The 26,692-nt window shown below is 36.8% G+C and overlaps 1 protein-coding gene across 3 annotated transcripts in view; it reads left to right on the top strand.

The window, feature by feature from the left end:
• Positions 1 to 26,692, top strand: part of LOC141905025 (uncharacterized) — a 101,363-nt gene that overhangs the window by 33,147 nt on the left and 41,524 nt on the right. Inside the window, exons 5-13 of one of the 3 annotated variants that reach the window (XM_074793734.1) lie at positions 1,404 to 1,796; positions 4,868 to 4,909; positions 6,341 to 6,450; positions 6,746 to 6,776; positions 7,117 to 7,137; positions 10,465 to 10,616; positions 13,563 to 13,640; positions 15,261 to 15,347; positions 15,728 to 15,892. In XM_074793734.1, coding sequence (XP_074649835.1) covers positions 1,404 to 1,796; positions 4,868 to 4,909; positions 6,341 to 6,450; positions 6,746 to 6,776; positions 7,117 to 7,137; positions 10,465 to 10,616; positions 13,563 to 13,640; positions 15,261 to 15,347; positions 15,728 to 15,892 — 1,079 coding nt within the window. The remainder of the gene's footprint in view (positions 1 to 1,403; positions 1,797 to 4,867; positions 4,910 to 6,340; positions 6,451 to 6,745; positions 6,777 to 7,116; positions 7,138 to 10,464; positions 10,617 to 13,562; positions 13,641 to 15,260; positions 15,348 to 15,727; positions 15,893 to 26,692) is intronic. The other 2 variants (XM_074793735.1, XM_074793736.1) reach the window with 2 other exon arrangements.

Here is a 26,692-nt window from a genome sequence, read left to right as displayed (position 1 = left end):
AACATTATCTTGTTTTAGGGCAGAAAATTATTTTCCAGTTTGCTGATAGATATGAATTTGACAAAATGGTATTTCGATTCTGTTCAACTTATTAATTCGAGAGCCAATTTTAATCTTTCTGAAAAAAATTGTTTATTTCGATGAGTATCGCGCCCAGGCCAGACTTACAGTATCTCAGTGTATGTGTGTGTATGTATGTTGCTGTGTGGTGTATACAAATTCATTTGAATAGCAGCTCGCATGGTAGGACGCGCATAGTAGTTTTCTTTCGGCGATACCAGATGGCGCCTCTTTACTTGAGTGCATGAATTAACCGATAGTATCCCGATGCATGGTACTGGGAATGCATGCCTCAAATATGATAGTATTCATTAAATGAAATAGATTTTTGAAAGCTGGCAACGTGCATCAAACGGCATTCAATTACTTGAAAACTCATGGCATCTCATCACTACCAACATAGTCTCAGACGTGCAAATCTAAAGGTTAAACTTTTTGAAATAAACTCATTTTGTCTATCAAATATACCCTGCAGGCTATCAAACAGTAAATCCATGATTTTTGGGAGGTTGAATACTGATTGTGATATTGTTGCTTTTTCATAAGAAACTCGTGATATGATTAGGATATATATCATTATGTTATACATATATATTATAGATCAAGTGAATTGTTTTGATGAACTGATCTATAAAATACATGTATGTTATATATAACATACGATAAAAATGTAGAAATTAGAAAATCTGCTGCAAAACCTTTTCAAACTTGATTTTCACAGTTACATCGACAGATCTGTTACAACTATTGATATCTTTTGATTATTTGGATGAAAAGACAGGTTTTTGTCAACATATCGATGGTAAGGTGATTAAGGCAGTTTTCAATTAAGGGTATTCCGGATTAGGAATTGCAATTCCTGATTAAAAACTCTCTACGGGCCGCTTCTATCAGGTTTACAGATTACAAACTCTCTACCGGCCGCTTCTATCAGGTTTACAGATTAATCTATTCTGGAATAGGTACAGTGTATTCTGTTAGAGAGAATTCCAGAATCGACACAGACCAATGGAAACCTGCCTTAAAGATTTGCCGGCATCTAGCCTGTTCCTGGTATAGAAATGCTTTCAAATATTTGCAGCCGGTTTTTCTTTTCATTCATCATTGCATCATTTTTACATTAGACGATTGAGTTAATTTTTTGTCCAGATTCAACATAGAACTGATAGTTGTGTTGTGCAATGACCCATTGATTGATAAACTGTAGCATACAAAATATATATATATGAATATATATATTAATGTATGGGTAATTTTCTGATAAGTTGCATGTATTTCTTTCTTGCATTTGTTTTTTGCATGTGGAATATTTATACCATATTTCTGCATGCTTTTTATTTTAGGTTTTGATTCTGACGAAGAGTTCGAAGATAATGAGCGCCCGTTATCTGGCCGTTTTACTCAACGCATTCGCGGCTTAAAGAGATACCAGAAACTGCCCGTAGACGACGCCAGTAGCGATAGCAATTACATGAGCTCCGACACGTACAGGGAGAACCCTGGTGGCGCCACCGTCACGTCGGCAAACGAACCGTTAAAAAACGCCGTCGCCGCCGAAACGGCGAACGTATCGCAAAAAAATTTGGCAAATCTAAAACAACAAACTAAACAACAAACCGGCATCCCTTATAGTAATGAGCAAAATACGGCATTGAGTAATAACGGGCCGGTTTATGAAGGAGAATGCATGGATAGTGATTGTGAACATGGCCACGCTACGAAGGTGCAGGAAGGAGGTATTCATACCTTATTTATTGAATGATTGATGCACTCGTACGCGCTATATATCATCATATATATATATAAAGCCTATATATATCTATACTATCTATGTATATATAACCATATACAAACTACTACTACTATTACTACTACTACTACTACTACAACTATCTGCGTGTGCAATTCATAGACCGCTGTGCCCAGCACCACCGTTTTGCAAAAAAATTCAAAATCTTCTCGGCACATACTTGCGCACACAAATTTGGTCTATTTAGAATAATTGGTGAAACCTTGTACCAATCAGAAAGTATGTGTGTGCCGAGTAAACCAACCAATCAGGTGCTCACGGTAACCTATCTACGCACATTTGCGCTCTTCCCTGTCACCTTCTCTCGATCACTCCCCCTATTGACAACACTCGACACTATTCGCCGCCTGCTATTGCTTCATGGGCCTTGTCTTCAGCATGCACCGCGCTTTCTTTTCATTTCATTAGCTTTCTTCGATACGTTTGAATGAACCTTTTGCTTAATTATTTTCGATTTTTTAATATTTTTGTTTTGATAATTGTATGCGTGTATATTTGGTGTATGTGAGTTTTGGGATTATATCAGTTGCAGCTGCAGTGGACGTTATATGTACGTATATCACCGGTAATAGTATCGAATGCTTTCGATGTATTTTAACCATGTCACTACCAACAGTTTCATATTCCATACTACTGGAGTGAATTTGAGAATTTTGGCTAATTCTACCGCGATATTAACTCTATCCCACAGTGCAGTGTATAATGTGGATCTACCATGATATTAACTCTATCCCACAATGCAGTGTATAATGTGGATCTACCATGATATTAACTCTATCCCACAGTGCAGTGTATAATGTGGATCTACCATGATATTAACTCTATCCCACAGTGCAGTGTATAATATGGATCTACCATGATATTAACTCTATCCCACAGTGCAGTGTATAATATGGATCTACCATGATATTAACTCTATCCCACAGTGCAGTGTATAATGTGGATCTACCATGATATTAACTCTATCCCACAGTGCAGTGTATAATGTGGATCTACCATGATATTACCTCTACACCATAGTGCGGAATTTAACAGTTGTATTGCTTTGTTACCTCTACCACAGTGCAGTGTTAAACTGATCTACCACAATATTACCTCTATCCCACAGTGCAGTGTATAATGCAAATACCACTATGTACCTTTACTCCACGGTGCAGTGTTTTAAGGACAAACCGCTATGTTACCTCAACCCCACTGTTCGGTGTTGAATGGATGTACTGCTATGTTATCTCTAGCCCACCGTGGGGCGTATGATAGATGCATCACAATATAACTTCTTCTCCACATTGTGGTGTATAGTTATTTATTGGTATTTCATAGGTATATGTTTCACAGGTGCTGCCATCTTGTTTGTCAATAACATGGATACACTGCACAGTGGGTTATGGATGCTGAAAGGGTTAAATCATACGGAATGTCAAATTCTCTTATTTCGATATCGAAAATCGATTGCCCGACTGATTCTCGTAAAATCTCAGCCGAAACGATCCGTGACGCGATGATGATGACTTCGACGCGTCGAAAGGGCGATAAATTTGAACGCTCGTCGAGTTCGTGTCGATTAACGGTTACCACCGTCACTGAACCGACGACGAAAAACGTGACGATGATAAAACGTGCGTTAATCGTATCGGGAATAAGATATATTCACGACGGCTCTGATTGATTCTGAAATCAGTTTAATCGTTTACGAACGCAACGAATTTCTCGATCGCGCGCGTGCAAGAAGGAATGTGACACATTCCTCTATACTACCCCCCTTATTGACTCACAAACTGAGAATTCGAATCTGATACAGTCAAATTTTTTTTAAGTCATCATATTTGGAACCTTCATTACATTGATAACTTACGCTTAGGAATTTGAATTGGAAATACGAATTAAGACTCAAAAATAATGACTTAGATAATGCGATGTCTTATGAGTTAATGACTTAACTGGGTGTGACTGAATGGACTCAATAAGTGCCCGGCTAATTTTGACTGCAGTTGAAATATTAATTCTAGTGGAACTGGGTTCTAAATTGATACATTTCAAACTATCTTTAAAGGAGACTTAGTTTTAACTGTAAAACCCTTATCATCAGTAGATATTTCATATCGGATCGCATTACACTCAGTTACATCGAAGAACGTCGATGTGTCCTGAAGTCATCCGTAACTATACTATATCGAATGCTTTTCAAATGGTGACTTCGCCTTCATCACGCAGCACATTTCTGAATATTAGCCGACGTTCGGCGCTCGTATCGACGAACGACTTTGAAGTTCAACTTCAAAATAGACGAAATAGGAATTCGATCTTGGTCTCATTAAAAAAGATTCGTGACGATCTCGAAGGTTTTTCTTTCCCCGGCGTTTATCACGGAAAGTCATTCCGGTTCGCTTCGGTCGTCTAACGCTGTTAACCGATAAGGTGAAATATACAATCTTTGATTCGCTTTGAGAGTTTCACATCCGGCAAATAAATGTCCGTGAACAATCGACATTGACAGCTGTACTGTTACCATGGAAATCGTGTCAAAGAATTTTCACAGATTTATTCGCTTTGTTGCGGATCGCGCGCGCGCGGAGTCAAGTATGATGATGTCGTCGTCGGAGGCTGTAAAAAATTTCATTTTGTCTGACGGCTCTGAGTTTAATCATATATAACTACATGAGGGTACATGCAGTTTGTAATTAACGTTTATGAGCTGCACTGTGGTTATTTTCTATCACTGAGTCAAAACTAGGCTTTACACTGAAACTAAGCCGCTGTCATCTTTGACTGGTTTCACTGATCCAGCTAGACACAACTCTAATGATTTACAGGCAATGATAACACCACACAGATAAGTGGTCCATTCTGAAATTTAGAACCTAACTGGATCGGTTATTGGTTGGACTTAAATGGACCGTCCAAGATAAGTTCGGTTTAGAATTATTGACTTGGTGTTAGAGAAGATAGAAAGTCTCAACTACTGATTCATTTTGTTGTTCTTCGAATATTCTTCATTAGGTCAAAGACAGTATAAGTTAAGATACAAAGCAAACATTCCTGGTAAATTTGAATTTTAAAAACGAAAGTTTGGTGATGGAATGCTACATTTTATCATTAACCTTTGCTTAACTTTGTTACGATAAACCTACTACTAATAACTATGGTTATTAGTAACTAACGTGACATGAATGAAACCATTCATAGAACCCATCTTAGCTGTAGAGTATATATCTATCTAATTCATTCGCAGAACCATTAAAAATAGGCGATGTATTTGGAATACTTGATTTTCATGTTCTTATGTCAGGAAACTGTCAGTGAGGACTATATAGAGAAATATTCATTCCCCATCCCAGAGAGCGAATAGCCTTTCATTAGGTGTCCAAGATACATCACAGATTTGACAGTAATTTAGGCTCATATATGTCAGCATTGACTAGAATAAAAATCTGAATGTGAGATTAGGCAAAACAACATTTATAGAGTGCTTTCAAAAGAAATATACTGTAGACCCTCCATAACTCGAGTAAATTGAGAACTGGACATAGAATTGGCGTCAAATAAAAAGATTTACTTATAATTTCAACTAAGAGGTTGATTGATTTGATTTGTATCAGTTGGAAGGAGTCGACTGCCAAATAAAGATTAGATTTGTTCGGAAATTACTGAACAATATACTGGTATCTGAGAGTGAAAATTAACGTCGTTTCAAATACATGCGCTTAGCGATGCATAGCTGTGAATAGATCCGATGACGAGGGTGATTACGTGGTAGGGAATTATCTAAGCTCGGCTCATCTTGTCACTGTGCGGAGATTAATTAAAAAACGGCATATCGAGCGATTGGTATCTGAGTCAGCTCTTGTGGTGTCGAAGCAAACATCACTCATAACGCTGTATTTTACAGTAAAAAAGTTAATTGTCTATTCGTAGAGGTTATGGGATCCACGACGCTTGTGGTTAAACATGGTGGTTGTGTGTGTGTTATCTCGTTTATTTAAGGTTTTGGGCTTTATGTGTTTTTATCGTGTTAATTTGATCTTAATGCATTAAATGTTCTGCATCTTTACAAACACTCCTCTCGAGACCTTTCAAAAGATCCATGTTTTAGATGTTTGAACCCTTAGGCAGCTTTGATACTACAGAAATTAAATTTTGAAGCGCTTCGTGTTAGATGGATTTTGTTCTTGCTGTTGTAAATGTCTCATTGTTTTCATTCATCGTTCAAAAAAACCTTATAGAATTGACTGAGAATGAGGACCTGATGTAAGACTGGTTTACCTCAATGACTGAGAGTTAACCAACATTTTACCGTATCAAAAACTGTGGTTCATTTGTAATCCATGTTCAAACCAACCCTAGACGTGAAACAAACTTTACTCCTTCATGATCCTAATTTCGCAAACCTTTTGTAGTTCGATGCAGTAATTGTTTATACTATCACTATAGTTAAGCGATATCTAGAAGTCATTGTTAATCGTTTTATTTCAGAATTCGACACCGACGAAGAAACCGATCAACTTCTAGACAAAGAATACAAACGCGAAGAAAACCTCGACATTCCAGAACTGAGTAGACCTCCTGTGAATCGTAGTGCTCAGGTATTTCATCGTATTCGTCAGCCGGTTTGATGTTCCTCTTCGGCTGAACAGCTCATCAAGGAAACTCCCCACGGACTGTGACAACGTCTCTTTAAGACGTTAATGACCGAAATTAAGCCTTGTTAGCAGTAATTCCCTGTTACCGTCGCACCTAAACTGTCGATGATTGAATATTAAAAGCCCGGCGGGTTCATGATGGTTCATTAGTCTCATTTCTCTACCACTGTCCTCAGTAACTAAGTTGTAACTTTACCTCCATATATTTTATTGAAACGTTATATTTTGCTATTTGCAGGCTGAGAAACGTCGTAGCAGGGCTAAGGAAGGTGAGCAGGAATCATGTAAGCTAAAATTTACTATAAAAAACGAATCTCAGTGTCGCATTGTATATCAGTGTTTTTAAGTTTTATCCACATTTCGTTGAGGTGAGTTAAAACAATAACATTTAAACATGAGAAAATTCAGGACCTTAAAAATGTTCACCCTTAATTCTGAATTTCAAGTGGAAATTCGATACCTGTCTTATGATCTCCGAATCAATTTTTCCCATTTTTTATGAAGAATTATGCAAATTATGTATGAATAGAGAATAGAATACTTCATTAGGGTCTTTATTGCAATAGAACAACTGAATTCAAATATTGATGGTATATTCTATTCTAACAGACATGGTTATAGTACAAAGAGGTAATTTATCCATAGTACAGGTCACTCTTTTGGACCTGATGTTGGTCCTCTGTGGTCAGAATAATCAAACGCTTATTTCATGGATGTTGTCAGTATTTGCTCATTTTGAAAAAATAATGATATATGTCTATGAAGTCTTGTAGACATGTACTACTATAATATCCTAGTTGGTCCCGAGCTGGTCACCTCATATGGCACACTTGGGTCAATCATCCCTGGCTTGGCTATGATTGGTCTAGAGCTGGTCCCCTGATTGTGAATAAATGTAGCACACCTAGGGTTACCATAGCCGACTAACCCTAGGATTTGATTGGTCGAGAGCTGGTCACGTGATTGTAAAAAAACAGGTGATTAAACTATATTAAAGACAATTCCTTATCATACAATATACAATATTGTTTTCATATGATAATCCTGTTGAGAGAGTATGACAGAGCCAGGAATAATTCAAGCCCTGAAACTCCTAGAATCATTGAAGGACAACTTAATTTAGAAATCTCCAAACTCCAAACCCCCACAACTGAGTCATTATCAATCTGCAAATTCTGACAAACCATGAAAATGTGTATTTTGTTATCTAATACCACAGTTGTATATCATAACTATGTTATATGTATGTGTGTATATATATATATATATATATATATATATATATATATATATATATATATATATATATATATATATATATATATATATATATATATATATATATATCATCTTCTCGGCATGTTTTCACTTGCTGTCAATAAGTACCAGCACAGTTTGTGTGTAATGACACCAGTAAACACTGCCTCAATATTTATACTGCTTAATCTGAATTATTGTTATATACAATGTATTCCGATATTTTCTGATGTTGATCATTGTTTCGTTTTAAACTAGCCATTTTACATACAACTATCTTCGTAGCTCTAATTTACACGTGAATTAAAAGTATCATTTCGTCATGCAGATATTGTGAACCACTTGGGAGGACTTTGAAACATCTTTGGTTCTTTCGATGGAACATTCGATATTTGAAATTGATAACAGGCAATAATTGGTTAATGAATTTATAATGGAAGACGTAGAATGGCCCCTCCCCAGTACACTCAGATTTGGAGAATAGATGATAAGATTAAAACCCACTGCATACAAATTCAAAAGGTTAAAAACAAAGAAATTTATGTATCAAAATAGAAGACAAAATGTTTTGGAATCTTGATTTGAAATTTTGATAAATAAATTTCATTTTCGATCTTTTAAAATTGTATATATATAGTCTGTTATAATGTTATTACTACGAAAGTGTTTGTAATGTTCATCACCTGCTGGTATTGATGAAGTTGTTTTCACTCACCTGATAAGAATTTTGTCGTAATCCTGTCGTAACATTAACTAATTGATTACCACTTGGCTTGTTAATAGCTTAGAGAAAGTTATAGAGAGTCTCTGTTCATGTTTTAGCGAGTAGAATTTTTGATTCTGTTCATCTGATTTGAGCTATAATGATTTTAACTTCCACAACCGTTTTGCGAAAATCTTAAGAATTCTTTTGAAATGAAAGTATTTATCAATATAGTTTATAGTTTAATTTATCATATAGTTTAGGCAGTGTTTATTTATGAAATGGCCAGTTTGTTAATGTTGATGTTAGCGTTGGCAATTTTTGAGGAATTACCAATGGATGAGGCGATATGACATCAGCTTATGACATACTGCAGGATACTGGTTTTGTCGCGACGAGTACACTGTGCCATCTATCAAACATAGCAGGAACTAAATCATAGATTTTCGATGTTTTATTTTCCGAAGCATGAGGATTCTCTATTTGTTGTAACTAGTTTTATTGCAGTTTTCATTTTCATTTTGAAATCTTTTTTCTAAGGTTTTAAACATTGTGATATAGAAAAGACTTTCCTTTAATTTTCTAAGTTGCAAGTAGGAAACATTCTACTAAAATTGAGCTAGTAGTGAATAAAAGTTTTAAAAAGGGTCAGAAATAGTTGAAGGACTGATATTTACATACATACTTGGTAGGAGTCTATTGCACTGATATATCAAATAGATATTTTAGAAGAAGTTATTGTAATTTTTTAAGAATAACTTGAATAACTTCATTGTGTGTGTGATGAAAAGGTGAAATTATCTATAGAAAAAATTTAGGATTTTTTTTCGATGAAAACAGGTTTTCAGAAAGTGTTAAATTCATATTTAGGATGTAGTTTTTGAGATAACGCAACGTGAGTCCGTGGTGAAAGATGATATAAAATCCAACACTGAGAATAAGCACAGTCTTGAAATGTTTCTTTGAACTAGTATTTTTCGACTAGTCGAATATTAGCACAGCGAAACATTTTGGACTCTTTTTATTCTTGGTATGGGATTTTATGTTGTTTTCAGATACATCTGCAAATCTGTTTAAATCGATGCTTCAAGTGAATTGTATATTATTTGTCGCCCGAAGTGCTAATTTTTGATATCTTGCTGTTTTTTCTCTCCTCTCTATTTCTCTATTTGTAACTCGCGCACACATGTCGCTTCACATTGTCATTAAAACACACACTCACACATCTATATTGTTGGTAAGTTCGTGTTCAATATTTTATACGTATCGAGTACATTTTCGTATAAGTGTTATTATATATTTGGTTATCGGAAATCTATGTATGTTCAAAATGAAGTTAAATAACCCCAGGCCGATGATGTAAGATTATTGGCATTTTTACATACAAGAAACAGTCATTTAGAACATATATGGACTGACTATTTGTCTCTAAAAAGGAGTTCCTCAGTAACTAGTAAAAATGTTTCCAGAAGAAAAAGCTTGATTCTGATAGTGATTCTAGTATGGAACGGAGGAACTCTTTGCGTCTTTCTGTGTCAGATTTTCAGTTTTCACTCTGGTGGCTGCTGTGAGGTTTCTGTTGGTTCACTTTGTCATTTCATGTAGAAAACGGTTTTGAGCATCTTCATTTATCTAAAATGATTTTGGGACATCAAAGGGTATTTTATCAATTGGAACGATCTGGTGTTGGAATATAGGTTATATTTTATTGGCTCATTAGGTATTTTAGTGTCACTGCATTTATATTATTCTGTCAACTTTGTGGTGATCGCTCGCTAGTTTTGGTATCAATTTTTTCTCGGGGAGGAGGGGTCATCAGATCAACAAATCAATTTTTCACATCATTAAAAACCATTTTTGTGTTGTGAAATAAACGAATTACTGTTTTAATGTGAATCATAAAGCATGAGTTCATAATATTGTGAAATTCAGAATTTTGCTCAACACTTTACCGGCTTCATAGATCACTGAAGTTTGTTTTCTCTTTTTTGTTTTAGTGGCGATATCTGATCCCGATGAACCTACAGTTCTTATAGAGGGCGTCCTGTTCCGCGCGAAGTACCTCGGCTCGACACAACTCATCTCCGAAGGTCAACCGTCTAAAGCGATGCGTATGATGCAAGCTCAAGAAGCAGTGGGAAGGATAAAGGTATAATTTACAGCGCAGGACCTCTACCCTTATCATTGACCAATTTTCACATTCAAAACATTTGTCCAAAAAAAGGTCTAAGTTGGCTTGGTCTTATTGTTAAGTATCTCTAGAAGCGGAATATGGCATACCCAATTATTACTGATTGTTACTCTATTTTCATCGCTAGTTGGCTTGAGTAGACTTTTAAAAAGTCAATCAATCTTTTCGAGCATAATTTCTGGCTGAGATATTTTTAGATTCACCTATTAGCTATTGAGAGAACTGGTACCATTTGGACCCAAAACACAGATGAGGTTTCTACTGCTTTCTGACAATGTACTGGCCGGTATAAGATATCTCGATGGTCAAATTGTAATTTTTTCCTACAGTTCATTATCAGTATTCAATTTGTGTTCACTCTACATATCCCCTAGCTTTCCACCTGGGAAGTTGTATAATATCTTGATTAGCCACCTGCACCAGAGCGGAAGTCGATCTCTTATTGAATTAAGCCTAATAAGAGTACTGCATACGTATACATCCCATCCTGCAAGTCCCTCAGTAATTATTTGAGAATTCTCCGATGGTAGAACGGAGAGCTTTGAATTTCCTATCTCGATAAAAACTTCCTCGGTTAATCTCGCGTAGTTTCTCATTCGTAAGTTCTCTCGGGTATTTGCGGGAGGCTTGAAGAACATTTTAATTACGGCCGCTTTCTTTCCTCGAGTTATCCTCGCAGTAACGAGGCCTCTGAACGCAGAATAGTGCAATCTTTCTAGGCGAAGATGGCAGCACAATGAGTATGAATAATTTAGGTTGTTGCGTATAGATGGCAAAAGTTGAGCTTCAACGTTGAAGTAATTGAACTTGATGTGGGCACAACTGTCCATTCCGTAGGGGGCAGGAAAAATCATCAATGGTTCTATCAGTAATGTTATTCTAATTTACTCCTCCGCTGTATTAAGAAGTCTTCGTTTAATGAATGAATTTTCTGATCGTTTTCAAACGTAATATTAAATTTTGTTTTTCTTGTTGTTGTCCTTATTTGTAAACCTAAAAAGGCATCGGTAAGTCGATTTGTGTTGCATTTAAAAAAGCATCTCGTCCAGCAATCTGTGCATGTATGTTCGTTGTCATTAATCTTTCCATATCCGTATTGGCAGCAGACATGCGTTTATCACTGTAGATCTCTTAACTCATGTATATCGGTACTTCTTAAACTTTTTGATCGCTACCTGCCCTGTTCTTGACAATAAACATGAAATACATTCTCCCGTGCAAAAGTTATCATTCTCAGCAGTATTTGAAACGCTGCAATTTGTCCAATAGTGTAATGATAATCCTATTAGCCATGACCATTCAGTACTTCGTAAGGATGAATCTTTGTATATACCCTGCCCTCAGCTTTCTGAATGCAATTGTTTACTAAGTCTTAACTGTTTGTCAGCTTTTCAAAGCAGTCTCAGCGCATTGCAGTGGGAACTGTACTGTGCCGGATTTTTATATCCTTCAGATGTTTCGAAATTATGACAATTTTAATGAATGTCGTTTATTAACCTGCCCATTACCCATGTAGGCATGCGGCCCAGGCTATGTGATGATGTATGGAGTTGTTAAATGAGGTGTCAGGACTGTAACCTCAGGAATACTGCTTTGAAAAACTGTTCTTATTAACGTAAAGTGATGTACTCATTGAACCATATCTAGATATATAGCATCCTGTGTTAACCACAGACTCAATATATTGTTATTAGTCTCGGCGTAGACATTTAGTTATTAGATGTGCGTTATTAGTTTTCAGTTATTAGTATCGATTTGATTCATTTGTTCTACAAAAAAACAATATTTCGTACTGATGGAATACGTCGTAATATCGCGTTTTATATCGATTACTTCTAAGATCATCATGAAATTTTCAATAAACATTGTTTTTGAGCATGAATTGATATCGTCAACGAATTCCGTTTCAAATTTCATATTTGCCGTAATTCCCACGCGAGTTTGATTTACTAAATATAACGTTATATAAGTTAATTTATAAATAACTGTTTTATATGTGATAAGAACGTAATATGGCCTTGTACCAATGAGGATGTTAGCTACATTGTGACTTGAAATTCTTTAAATCAGAATTAAGATGACATCATCACCGACCTTGGCCTTTGTTGCTCTGAATCTGAAAAAATTTGGAAATTCATTATGAATGTTTATTGTCATAGATTTGACTCGTGGCAAAGCTATAACTCATTGCTACAGGCCTTTTAGTAAATGGAATTATTTGTATTGAAGCTATGTTTTTGTTTTTTGTATATTCTACATCCACAGACTCTTGGTACTTTACATTTTGGCAAAAAATTCCAGGTATAGAAATGAAATGATTTATATCATGTATGCCATTCGATGTTTCTTGAGTTAATGCACTTAGTATTTAGTTCTGATTGAACCCTGAAAGTCATCGAAATCAAAGAAAATGAAATTTAAGTAAAACGGCTTTTCAACTTTGCGTAGTTAAGTTTTTCAGATGAAGAGTCATCACAGCTCCTGATATTGCTGAATCTTATATTATAACTAGTAAAGACAACTTTAAGTATTGTAGCCTAGTGCTAGCTTTTAGGGTTCAACAAAGTTTGGATTCGATGTTGTATTGGTATTAGTTGTTGCATGTTGAAACGTATGCATTTATGTTTTCGCAGTGTCACCCTCCCCTCCCCCCAATATTCAGTGTTTCTGGAAGACTTCTTAATCATGTGTTCATTCACTGTCAATTGATGACTTTTTTAGCTTCCAGAGTTATAGATATAAACGCCGATGAGGCCAGATTGGAAATGAAGTTTTGGAACGGAATATTTAGGATTTTCACAGTTGTGCCCAGATCGGCTACAATTATCTTATGAATGAATGATGTATAAGTTTGATTGTTGATTTCTCTTTATTCCTGCTGCCTTTTCATTGCCGTTTGTATAGGCCAACAATAATAAACCCCTGGCAACCACGCCGACAATGCCCCCTGAAGAAACACCACCGAGTGTTACCACTGAGAAGGTAATGTAACTTCCCGCATCGTTATTTTGGATTTTATATTTTGTATTATAATTTAGTAAAACAAATGGACAAGAAAAAATCGCATGTTTTTACCCGCAGTTTCAGTTGTAACAGATTATGTTTAGGTTATTGATCAGATTTGCATGAAAATAGTCGTAGAAATATTGAATATCTAAAAATTTGTCTTTGGCTTCAGTGAAATGTTCATTTTTTGCGTTTTCTCATAATTGTGAGCAGACAGAATCGCTAGTCACGCCATCTAGTGGTGTTGTTAAGTCATCATCACTGCTATGTGTTGTCAATGGTTTTATTTGTCTAGTAAGAGAACATTTGTCAATTTTGAAATGAACTTATCTTTTACAAAAAGGACAATACTCCCACCTGCATCATGTTTTTTCTCCATTTTTGTTGTGCTGCCATCTCCGAACTGGAGGTTGTTGAATACATATCGATCATACGTTTTTTTCTTTTTTTTTACTTTGAATATGGTTTATGCCAAAAATATAAAGCAATAATTCGAACTATTTCAAATAATGGTATAAAAGACCTGAACAATTTTTGATGAATATTTAATTCCATCCCTTACACAGTTCTTTCCGTGATCAAGATAATTTATGATTTTTTGTAAGTTTTGAGTTGTAACCAGTCGATAGTTTAAATGCCCGATGAAAGTGCAAGGGCGATTTTTTTGGGGTGGCGCGGATGGACTAGTCAACCCCCTTCAAAATTCAAATTTGCCCTTTAAAAGGTCTGGAAACTTTTTTGCAAGGAAGTTTTTCAAAGGACAAAAAATAAATTTAAATGAGTGGTGATGAAGGCCATAGACGCCCCCTATGTCCTGATTTTTTGTGGGATAGCCACCAGAGGCCCACACACCAATATTCATCCTTGCAGCCTGCAGCGTCCTTTTCAAATTAAATGCCCATTCAAATTTTCAGGTCCACCCTTCAAAGAATCCTAGATCCAACCTTGAAGCGGTAGTCGTTAGTTTAACTTTACTGATTTGACTCGACAACTTGGCAGTATTGCGCCTTTACTAATTCCCTCTCAAATGACTGTGAGAACAATTTTAATGCTCATATCGTGATTGCTCTTGGCATCAATTTGCCTGCGGCTTTTGTCTTTCTTCACAGCCAAATACGTTTGAGGATATGTTTTGGATCTAGAGCCATATTTCTAGATATATAAACAATCCAATATCCAGTACGAAAACTCGGAAAGCTTTCTTTTTTTTTAATAAGTAGAGTCTCCTGTCTGGATTTTGTTCTGTATTAATGTCATGTTTTGACTAGTAATGCAATTTGTTTCATATTCCGAAAGCTACGTATGTTTTATGATTTGATTAATTTCTTGATGGAAATATTTTCGATGTGCACATTTTCTTCTATTCTATGTTGTTACGTTACTAGAGTACCGATGCGTTGATTGCCACAGTTTCCCCTGCTATTCCTACACGTTTCTATATTTGAAGCGCGTTGGCGTTTGGATTCATTTGTCTGGAAAGCAATGTATCGAGTTCGCTTCCGATTGGAAGCCAACTCAATCTCTGATGAAAATTAATTAGTCATCCTAGGTTTGCTTTGTTGTCGATTGCGAATTTTTTTTTTTGATTCGTTGCAGGCTCCTGAAGGTGACTCGCAGCCGAGTACAGAAGTCGATTTATTTGTTTCTACTGAAAAAATAATGGTGCTAAATACAGATCTACAAGTAAGAAACAAGAGCTCACTCTCCATATTCTGTACTTATTTGGGTCGATTATGATGGGGGTTTTATCACACTGGTATGTCAGATCAAGCAGTACAAAGATTAACTGATATTAAAATCTCCCACTATGAATGAAAAATATAAGTCTGAAATGTTTCCTTGAGGTAGCTTTTTATTCAACTTTTTGATTATATCCTATTAGTCATCTTCAAGAATACTGATGTGACAAAATTATGAGATGTAGGCCTACTTACAATCCGGAACAACAAATAGAGGAAATAGAAATTATCTGTTACTCTGATACTCCTCAGATGAAACCAAATATTATAGGGAGTAGCCGTGAAAGGGTTAATGATTAGTGATTTCGTATGTTGATGTTCTAGGAGATAATGATGGACCACTCATTACGTACAATATCGTATATAGCTGATATCGGCGATATAGTCGTGATCATGGCTCGTCGTAGAATGATCACGAGTCCCGGTGACGAGATGCTGCGTCGTAAAAAACAATCAAAAATCATCTGCCATGTCTTCGAATGTGATGAGGTAAGAATGCAATATACAGATGTACAATCAAGCTCCGATATACCGCCCAAGTCAGGGATTTATGATTTAGGTGGTAAAACGATATGGTGCAATCAGGGTTAGTGTTTACTAGTTCCAAGACAAAATACAGATGTACTGTTCTCAGAAAAACTCCGGCCTTAGGTGAGGTAGTGGTTTATCGGGGCAGTATATCGAGGTTTGACTGTATTAAAGAAACTCTCTTCTATGAATAGAATGCAGGTTCCTGAAACCCCTGTATGCTGTCCGCTTCCCCCCATACCCGCTCTAAGGGTTTCATAATCCCAGAAAGCGTGAATGGCTTTTCCCTCAGAGAAACATGAAGTAAATGGACTTTAAAAAATGGACATGTCGATATCATAACCAAAACTGACACCAAGTTTACAGCGGACTCATAACTTTGTATTCACAGCACGTAGTATTAGTGGCTGATCATTTTTCATGTTCTGAATATGAATTGATTCAATCATTTTCTATGTATCTCTTTGTTTGTATGTGCCTATGTTTGTTATATATATATGTATGTTTTACGTCAAAATTCTTTCATCGCAACGCGTGTTTTATAGTTACTGACAGTTATTTTGAGGGTTAAAGCAAAAAGAATATTGAATATCCGCATGATTTCATCAGCGAGCATAACAAATACTCTGGTTGAATTGTAGTTGATTTGTACCGCCAGACTCACTGAAGTCATCATAGCATACTCCGTGGTGAAAACTTATCCAAATGACAATTGACACTTAGAACTGAAAATATAAATTGGGACTCAAAAATGTAACGACTTATCAGATAACAACTTAACCGAGTTTGACTGTAGTTGCGTCTGGGAGAGAGAAGAGAGAAGATGTCAGTAGAAACCAATTAAATTTTTCTCCTTGTTTTTCTCGAGTCAGTGTCAGAGAGTTATCAGAGAAACTGAATAATCATAACGAACATCATAATGAATTGTTTTCGTAAGATGATTAGTTTTCTCAAACGAAGGATGAAAATCTATCTTTAGTTATATTATCTATCATCCATTAATTGGTTTCAGCGAGTTCTTATTGAATCATTGATACACGTAGCTTGAATGACGTCATGCAGCAGAAACATAGAAAGATTGAGTATTGTTGGATAGGCTATTGCTTCCTCTGGTGTTAGCTTGTCACTTATGAGCTGATCTATCAATGAGATATGTTTAATATCTTATCCGTGCTTGATTTGACTAAGAGCTAATAAGCGATAAATTTTGTAATAGCAATATAAAGCCGGGTGTAGTTCTGTCATGCGACTTGTTGTGACACATTCTCTGTGACCACGATTGTGTTGGCCTACACATGAAGAGTCACACAATATGTTCCTCTTCTTTCTTCAACCTACAGCGATCATCTCCCCTGATGCTCTCGCGACTGAGAATAGTCGGCCACCATTCCTGACAATCATGTCGCAGTGAAACTATGCGACCGGTTGCGACCAGAACTTTTCAGAATGTTGAAATGTCTAACGCAAAAGTTGAAACCTAGAAACAGTAATTAGACATCAGGAGAGGGTGGCAAGTTCAGGATGAATGCCAGAGATTTGTCGAAGGAGTGAATGTTTTGAGTATGTCATTAGCGTTGAGAGTCTGGCGTTATCGCCACATGAACGTCACATTTCTATAGAGCCTGTATGTTACCTTACACAGCGGTCGCCCTGGTAATTACTATTTCAACGTTCGTTCGTGTCTATAAATCAGGCTGGAGGTTTTTTTTTGCGACTCGTGTAGATGAACGATGGCGAAGGTGTCCTCTTGATTGAGCGCGATCGTTAATAGCAATCGATCGATCATCTTATCGACTTATTGATTTATCGATTGAGCTCCCTTTCACGAACTCAATCACGCTGAAAAATTCCTGTCCCGGACCTTACGCTGCATTCCTAGCTGGGATCGTTTTTGAAAAGGGTATTTGTATTTACCAGTGAATGGAATGATCTTCCAATTTATGATGACTTAAAGAGTTCAAAAAACATACATATTATGTATGAATAAGTACACGTTGATCTTGTTGCTAGGCATTTCGATGACGTCATAGAGGATTACTACGTCGACGGCCATCTTGAATATGAGAGAGACAGATAGGTACCGCCTTCCACCAGACACTATTTGAGTGTCTCTAATCTAGATATAGCCGTCAGTGGGGGGAGGGTGGCTGGTGTGGTGAAAGTGGTATTTATGTAATGGCGTGGTGCTGCTTTTTATCCATCAGTTAGCCATCTATTTTGATCAGTGATTTGACACGTCTATTAGCGTCGGGCGGTCGCGTCACGAAGCGGACGATCCCTCGAATCGGGGGGTGATAATTTACGCTCGTGCGTCTCCTGCGATCATCGGATTAATAGTTCGGGCGAAATTAATTCTACCGAACTACCGTCGTCCCTATATTTTCGCTGGCCGGACGCTTTGCGCTAATGAAACGATGTAGATACATCGAAGAGGCCCCGTGGGTGATAAATAACCGGGGTCACGCATGTATCAACTGTTGCTCACTCTCTTGCGTTATTGGTATTCTCCTCTCTCTCGGCGTGGAATGCGCGAATGCCATGTTTGATTTGTTATAACGTTTGGCAAACCGTACATAACAACCCCGATAACAATGTATGTACTTGTATGTAATTTTCTATTGGATGCAGTGAATATATCGATGTGCAGTTGTATAAGTCTAAGGTTCTTATATCATATTCTTTAGATTAACTGTGACAACTAATCAACATTCTGCCAACTTTTCACTAGCATTTCAGAGACTTTTCTCGCACTTTGGTCTTTTTTTGATGGTGAATGGTCGATGAATGTCGAATCCATTATTTCCGAATTTGTCAGCTCTTTATTGCCGACAACTTCAGTGGGTTTATTTATGTTTGTGGCTTTCTTTTTTGCGACGTTGACATCTCCATACGGAGAGAAGTTTGTACCATGAGATGGAAATGCAGGTCCGGAAAATGTCAGGAAAAAATCTAAGCAACACAATCGCGTGGGTGTCATATTGTATATCAGTTATTGGCTGTGACAAAAATACAATAAAAAACAAGTTTCGTTAGCAAAATAGCAAATCACCCGATATAAATAACTTACTGGAATATCATTTACGTCAATATTACGCTGAAATTGTCTATATCAAGATGAAGGATGATGCTTCTATGCAATTATGCAATGCTGGACTAATTCCAGAGCTTTGCGTCCGTTCGTGGGTTGAGTAGCTATCCTGGGAATACAGTTGGATTGTCATTATATATCACTGACAATTGGTTTCTATTCCCTTGATGTTAATCTACAAGTATCCGCATACATACATGTGAGACTTTTTCTATGGCATAGTCTACGAAGCTATTCAGTCAGAGATTACATCTAGTTTCTGCCATTACATCAATGCTACCAGTAGGAAGCAATTGTCATTTGCCTAATAGTAACACCACCACCAATCTACGCAAATAGTTTTCTCTTTTTGTTGATGAAAGTTTTCCTAAGACTAGAATGACAAGAAGAAGTGTATATATGTTTGTGATGACTTTTGGAAAATCTCATCAGTGCCCACGGATTTCTAGACAGCTTTTTCTTCTTTGTCACCATTTTGAAAAACCAGTATTTTCACACAGATAGCTATTTTTGTTGATGAAAGTTTTTCTCCGATCATAAAAAACAAAAAACGTATAGCTTTTTGGATGAATTTGGAAAATCTAATCCGTGCCACCCGGTCTAGACAGCTTAGTTTAACAACCGTTTCGAAAACTTGTATTTTCACTTGATACATACATATGTAACTGACAACTTCGTAATGAGGCAAACTACGGCACAAATTGTTGTTGTTAAAAACTTTCAAGTTGTTTTAATGGGGATTTTTCTACCTGTATATATTGCTCGTTAATTGAGATGAATATTGATTAGAAATGTCTGCCATAAGTTTGTCTGTCTGGTTGTCTTCGTGCAGACGGAACTTTTGTGTATATTTTATGACTAGTTAATCGTCTATGTCACATAAACTTCTCTGATCAAATTTCACGGATCCACCTGAGACCCGTCGGTGCGTCTCCTCGTCTTCGCAACTGTCGAGGCATCGAAGCTGAACATTTCTCCGAATCTAAATCGTCTAAGACGCTAGATGTCATCTATCCTAGTGCTGGCGACTGTGTGGCCAGACTGCCTAGATAAAATGGCTCCAAGAAACTCGTTAATGAAATGATAATAGTTGTTAAATCGGGAATTGAAGTAAAGTTGTTACTGATTTTATCTCGTCTATAGAAGAATTTTCCGTAAAACTTCGATTGAAATGAAACGGTTGTTTTTGAAGATTCTACGCCGGATAGTGCAGCGATCCGAGGTCGTTAACGGGGGCTGTTAATATCGGCTCGATTCTCGGCGCGCGATTACTGCCAACATAATCGCGTTTCGAATAAATTTACATCTACAAATGCGTCGTCAACTGTTTAGCTAATCTCCGGTGGAGCCGGCATCGATTGCAAAGGATAAAACCGGAATAGTTTTCGCAATGATTGGTCTTCAATAGATTACCTAATGTTCGGTGTGGTATCAGCGTACATTGATGTCTTGATGTGATGACGCCTAGTGTTAGATATATTTGTGGCGCGATGACAAAAAATGTGTGTGCATTAGTGCGGAGAATGCACTAGATATCATCGATACCGAATTTTTATTGCACTGGGTGGCCACTGATCTGGATAACTTGGAAAATCTGGAAAACTTAGACAAATCTAGAAAAAAAAAACTATAGAATTTGACAAATATTACGTCAAACCTTGAAAACTTAGGGAAGATGGATAATGCTGTTGACCACATGTTTATCGATACTTGATTCACTGAAGTAATTGTAACATTTAAACCAAGAAATGCTCGGATTCACTCTGGAAATTTTCTGTTATAACATGAAAATATCGGAAATTACAGGGAATTTGTTAATTGGCAGAAAATGGGCAACCTGATTAAATCTCATCTCTAATAAATGATATTTCAATATTTCAGTAAGTTATTTAAGTAGTTGTCTGGTATTTAGGTCGTGAAGCTACATCGAGTATCCAGAATCGCTATTGGGAAACTCTTGCTGTCTGAAATTGAGAAGATATGTTTATGATTATTTGGTGCCTGCACTGACTATCGACAATCTGCCCGAGTTACCTTGAACTTGTACTACTTCCTGTTTGTCTGACATCCATGAAATGAGTGACAAACAAATAGATATATGCTTAAATGAGACACCAACTCTCTTGTGTACCCATCCTCCCAGTGTCCTAGTAGCTTATCCTCAATGAAAGCTCTGAATGATATTGATTTTTATTGAGTGTTTCTATAGTATTTATCGGACTTGATAGAAATGTCTGATATTATAGATATCTAGTTCACTATGATAAAAAGTGATAATGATGAACAGAAATCAGTAAGAACCGACTCTAAAAAGCTCCCTGCTCCCGGCTCTCGTATAGATATCTAGAAATATCGTTTCCCTGAAAGTGCACTTATGTCAACTTTCCTCCATCAATGATTGACCCAAAGATGTGGCACGAACGAGCCTTCGATTGAAACACAGTGTAGAGTATATAGATTCGGAAAGCTTCACAGATGCCATCAGCAAACTAGCATTGATATCTTTAATACTGATATAAACCCGAGGATATTGTTGGGAGATGATATTCTTGGACAGATATTGTAATTGATGAAAATGTTTCTATAGATTCACGTTCACAGTTAGTCCATTCTCATTTGGCACGTACCTGGATTAGGTATGGTCAAATTTGAAATAGACACAATCAATGCTGTGCGTTTATCATCAGCTGTTTTCATTGGTCCAGCTAGACTTGAGATTGACAGGCAATGAAAGTAATGTTTCTATTCTAGAAAATTCTAGAAATGGTTCATTCTAGAATCTAGAATGGAATTGACCAATTTAGGACAAGGAGCAGAAATATGTAATACAATGCAGCTCAATACAATGTAATAAACTTTATGTGTACAGAAAATATTATATAAATTAGTTATCATTATAAACTATGCGGGCTGCACGACGTTTGCCACTAGGGAAAAAAACCCCAAAAAATAGTACTTGGAAATTGATAGTCGCTACTTAGGTTTTCTGTCAAATCTTTGTTGCGAGAACGGCTCCGTGGTGTGGGGTCAGTTATTACTCTGCAACAATACGGGAAACGGATGACAATAGAATACTGATGTGTAATCTCATCTGCTCTTATCCTGCATCAACTAGTGACGAATAGAAAATACATTACAACCGATCAGTTATCAAATGACGAGTTTCTCCCTATCTCTCTCTCTCTCTCTGCGCCTTTGATCTCGGCTTCATTATTATGAAATGGAAAACATATCGTCGGCTGTTATTTAAGCCAATCCCTTCTTTCTCTTGAGAGTGTGCTATTCACAGAACGTGGTGCATTTTACCGAATCCGAAGAAATGAATTGAATCAGTTTTTAGTCGTTTGAAAAAGTAAACTCGAAGTACCGTATCCAGTTCGATAGTTTTCATCTAAATTTCAATATGATCAAAATATCGGAAATGAAAAGTTCGAACTCTAAACGAAGAACCTGTTATTGATGCGGTAAGAATGGAGAATCAGTTGACTACCTGTAAACATGATCCTAGTAATTGATAAATAGTGAGCATATCTATTACAGGGGTTGGAGCTGATCCTGGAACCTGGTAACAAATATCTAAAAGCAATGCAAGTTATGGAAAGAGAATGGTTCAAAAAGCTTGCCATACCACTGGGCTTAAAACATGACAATAACAAAATACATGTATGACAGGGTGGCCACTGAGCTGGAAAACCGTAATAAAAACTCAGGAGCCAGTTTCACAGTTGTGAGTTAAGATTAAACTCTGAGTTAACGCATTGAAAATGAACTAATTTTAACTCGGTGTTAACTCTAACTCATGACTGTGGAACCGGGTCCAGGGTATTTGACCAATTTTACCAAAAACCTGGAAATCTTAGGGAATTTGGATTTGTTATCGACCACGTGTTTCTTTATCACTATATGATTCAAGAGACATAAATGAATTGAAACATTTTAAACCAATTCCACTGAAAAAACTCAGGGCATTTGTAAATTGGCGGAAAGTGACCACTATGCATGAGGATTTTTAACTGAAACTGATCATGGAAAGTTTTTTTCTGGTTTTTACTCACTGTTCGGGTATGATTCAGTATATTCGGTAAAAAAGAAGTAAGTCTGCATTTTGATTCATGAGGTTCATCTCGCGAGACTTCATGACTTCAAACTTGTCACTTCGACTACTGTCGGTCGTCACACTGCAGCAGACTACTGATATATTGTATGTATGTGTGTTGTGTGTTGGGATTCGGTATAAAACTTAACGAAGTTGATATCTACAACAAACAGAATCCTACTGAGAAATTGAATAAATGAACCAGCAGCGATGCTAGATGAGACTGATGATTATTTTGGACGGGAATGCGTGGGTTGTTTATGCGAAGACGCTTCAGGGCTAGAAAAGAAAATTCAAACGAATATCAGCGGCGTTTCGCACTTCATTATTTAGAACGTTCTAAATTTAGATCAAGCGTTCACGCTAGTGGAAAGTCTGTTCTAATTTGGCCCATTCGAATTGAAATCAAAAATTAAAAGACATGGTGTATTGGACTCTCTCTAGAGGAACCTACTGACTAATTAGTACCCGAAAGTGTTGCAGATACTTTGAAAATTAAGTTTAAAAATATATAGTGTGTTGAATAATGGTTTTATCACTAAGGTGCGTCTACACTTTGGCAAAGTGTATCGATAGTTACTGATATTTCACTATGTTAGACAGGTGCTGCCATCTTTCGATAGAGATAAAACTAATTACATCAAAACATCGCGGTGCAGTGTACTAGGAAAGTCCATCACTGATTTGTACACCACACAGAAGGGGTTAATGATTTGTTTCAAATGTAATATATATGTGCGTAGCAAGTTTAAATGTTATTACATTTATCATATTTTTTCTTGATAATAGATTAGTCTCATTGTTGTCAATCTGATTGACAAGGAAGTTTCGCTTGCATTAACTGTTTAGTAACGAGTGTTTCTCGAGTTGGTGTCGCATCCTGCGTTGTTTAAATACTCGTGACGGTAACAAGTCTCGCGTGGTGCAGGAAATTACAGTCTATGATAAGAGTTGCAAACGAGGCGGATGTCGCCTGTCTCATTCCTTCTTCAGATTGATATTTATCACCGGCTGAATAACCTGCTTCGTCTGTGTTATTAACAGCTATTCCTATTTCGGAGATCAGCTGTAGTCGGAGACACCTACGCAGACCCTCGACCCTAATGATAGGCACGGGTCAGGTTGCTTCTGGACATTTGTCAATCTATCTAATTGTGTCTAACAGTATCGCATTGCTTGTTAGCGGAAGAAACTATGAGACCTCGGGAGTTAGAACATAACAGATTATATCTAGGCATGTGCTGCAGGAGTTCGGAGGTTTAAATGATTCAATTTCATGCATTCCGCATGCTATCCCGCATATATGACGTCGTATCAGTGTAAGTTGCTGGTCATTGTGGCGTATAATTCCTGTTGTTCTATCAAGAGGAAAGATGGTAGATCATCCCTATTACAAGATCAAACATAAGCAAGAAAACTAACTTGTAATGGTTTTTTACGGCGTCAAAAAATCAACTAATTTTAACTCTATCAAGAGTCACACTTGGGTCCTTGAAATCTCAGTATAGCTGACCTTCTTGATGAGTGGATAATTTATTGACAAATCTTAGTCCCAATTATGTACCGATTTAATCATTGTCAATCATACGACACGTATTAGGATGATTAATGTCATTCTATTCATCCTGATAACGAAAAAAAACTTTGACGAAGATTGTTGATTTTTAAGGACGAGTTTAACAGCACGCAATCCGCCGCACACACCTTCATCATCGTGATTAAATACGGCACGTCTTAATTATGAGTGCTACGTATTGATTTAATTATAGAATTCTTTGCGGAATTACAGTCACGTTGCAATCACTGATCGCTGTGTTAGAAAACAACTCAGTTTATAATTGAATTATCAATAGTTGTTAATGGCGTCCTGCCCGGGTACAATCACCCCTCGTACACACCCACACTAGAATCACGAACAAATAATCACCTTCGTTAATCGAATTGAAATTGTCATCGTCGAGCATTGAGAAGAAATAAGAGGGATAGGCTCCTGGCTGTTCAATAATGACTGTGGATGCTTGGTCCATACCCAATTTGAACGGACTAAATATTGAACAACGTATCAAATAACGTAGTGTGAACTCGGCTCTTGAGTGTAGATAGCCACACCCGATGTAATAAACTACACTAAGCGGATGAGGGTAGATAACTTATTAATTAGGGGCTGCTTATGATGTTACACGATAAAAATCTATATGATATCTACCTGTGTGCATTCATGAGACAAACCTCAATAATTCATGTCGATAAACATTTTAGTACTAATTCACGTACGTCTTAACATACGTTTCTCTTCATTAAGTTAGTCAATATCGCGTTGACAACTTCGTAAAGCTAAGGATACATTTCTCAGGTCCGAGTCATTCAGTTCATTACTCGGCACTCGCACGAATGAAGGTCGTTGATGCTTCAAGGAGCCGAGATATTTGTGAAGATGTTCTCAAGATGAGGTCATGTCCGCCGGGCGAATAGTGGAAGGTCAATATTTCGATCGATTGGTCAGAATTATGATAGGAAATTATAGAAACACAAAAACAGAATCCGTGAATGATTACTTTAATAAAGTGAAGCAGATTTGAATATTTGCCTTCAAACTTTCTGTATTTCTACTCCTGTATATTTGTTCATTAATCTCTGTCTCTGTATGTCCTGGTGTTGCTGTGACATATTGCTGTTGGATTACATGCGTAATTGTAACTGACAATTGCGAATACAGTACAATTAATTGTTCATATATCTTTCTGCGCTGACGTTTAAATTGTCACAATGTAATAAAAATCTGCCATCGGTAATAAAAACATGTTGAAAGGAATCATGAAATCTACAATAATCATCTCTTATGCACCATTTTGAAACCGGAATAACTTGGATTTTTAAGAATTTTCTCAATATTGTTGCTTTGATTATTGATAGTTGCTATGAATCTTGATAAGCTTTCAAAGCTTGAGTCGTATGGTGAAGATAATATGTCCTGTAAAATCAACCCCTCCAAGTATTCACCTGCTAATTCCAAGTTTCAACTGATCGAGATCCTCGATCGTTTTTTTTTTAGTTACATGTTTGTTCAGTAGCGTTGTTTGTGGCGAGCGTAAAAAAAAACGAAAAAGCTTTCAATAACTTCGTTCTTCATCCGCGAATGACAGTCTGTAGCGAGTAAAAACTGACGCGGAACCGAAGCCAGCTCGAGGCTAGTCATCGTTACGGGTTAGAATAAAAATCATCGCTCGGTGTTTTTTGAAATAACAATCAGACCGAGTTGTACGCGTCGTTCGTCGAATGCCTCCGGTTCTGATTACTACATGTACATTTCCTCTTACGACAATTTCTATCATCGAAATGACAACTACTCATCTGTGAACAATGACGCTTGACTGGACCTACCATTGACAGACGGATTTTCCGCTACAGTTATGGATACTTCGTTGCCGTTCTTTCTCTTTTGGTATTTCCATATGGAATACGCGTAAAATTAGGGAACGATGATGTAACATTAGACGTTTATTCGATATTTCATTGGGATTATTCCGATATCGAGATGTTGCTGCTACCTGAGAGTAATCGGTTCTTTGAAGCGATA

The sequence above is a fragment of the Tubulanus polymorphus genome, chromosome 5, assembly GCF_964204645.1.
Source record: "Tubulanus polymorphus chromosome 5, tnTubPoly1.2, whole genome shotgun sequence".
NCBI classification, from domain to species: domain Eukaryota; kingdom Metazoa; phylum Nemertea; class Palaeonemertea; order Tubulaniformes; family Tubulanidae; genus Tubulanus; species Tubulanus polymorphus.
This window is presented reverse-complemented; position numbering and strand designations above follow the sequence as displayed.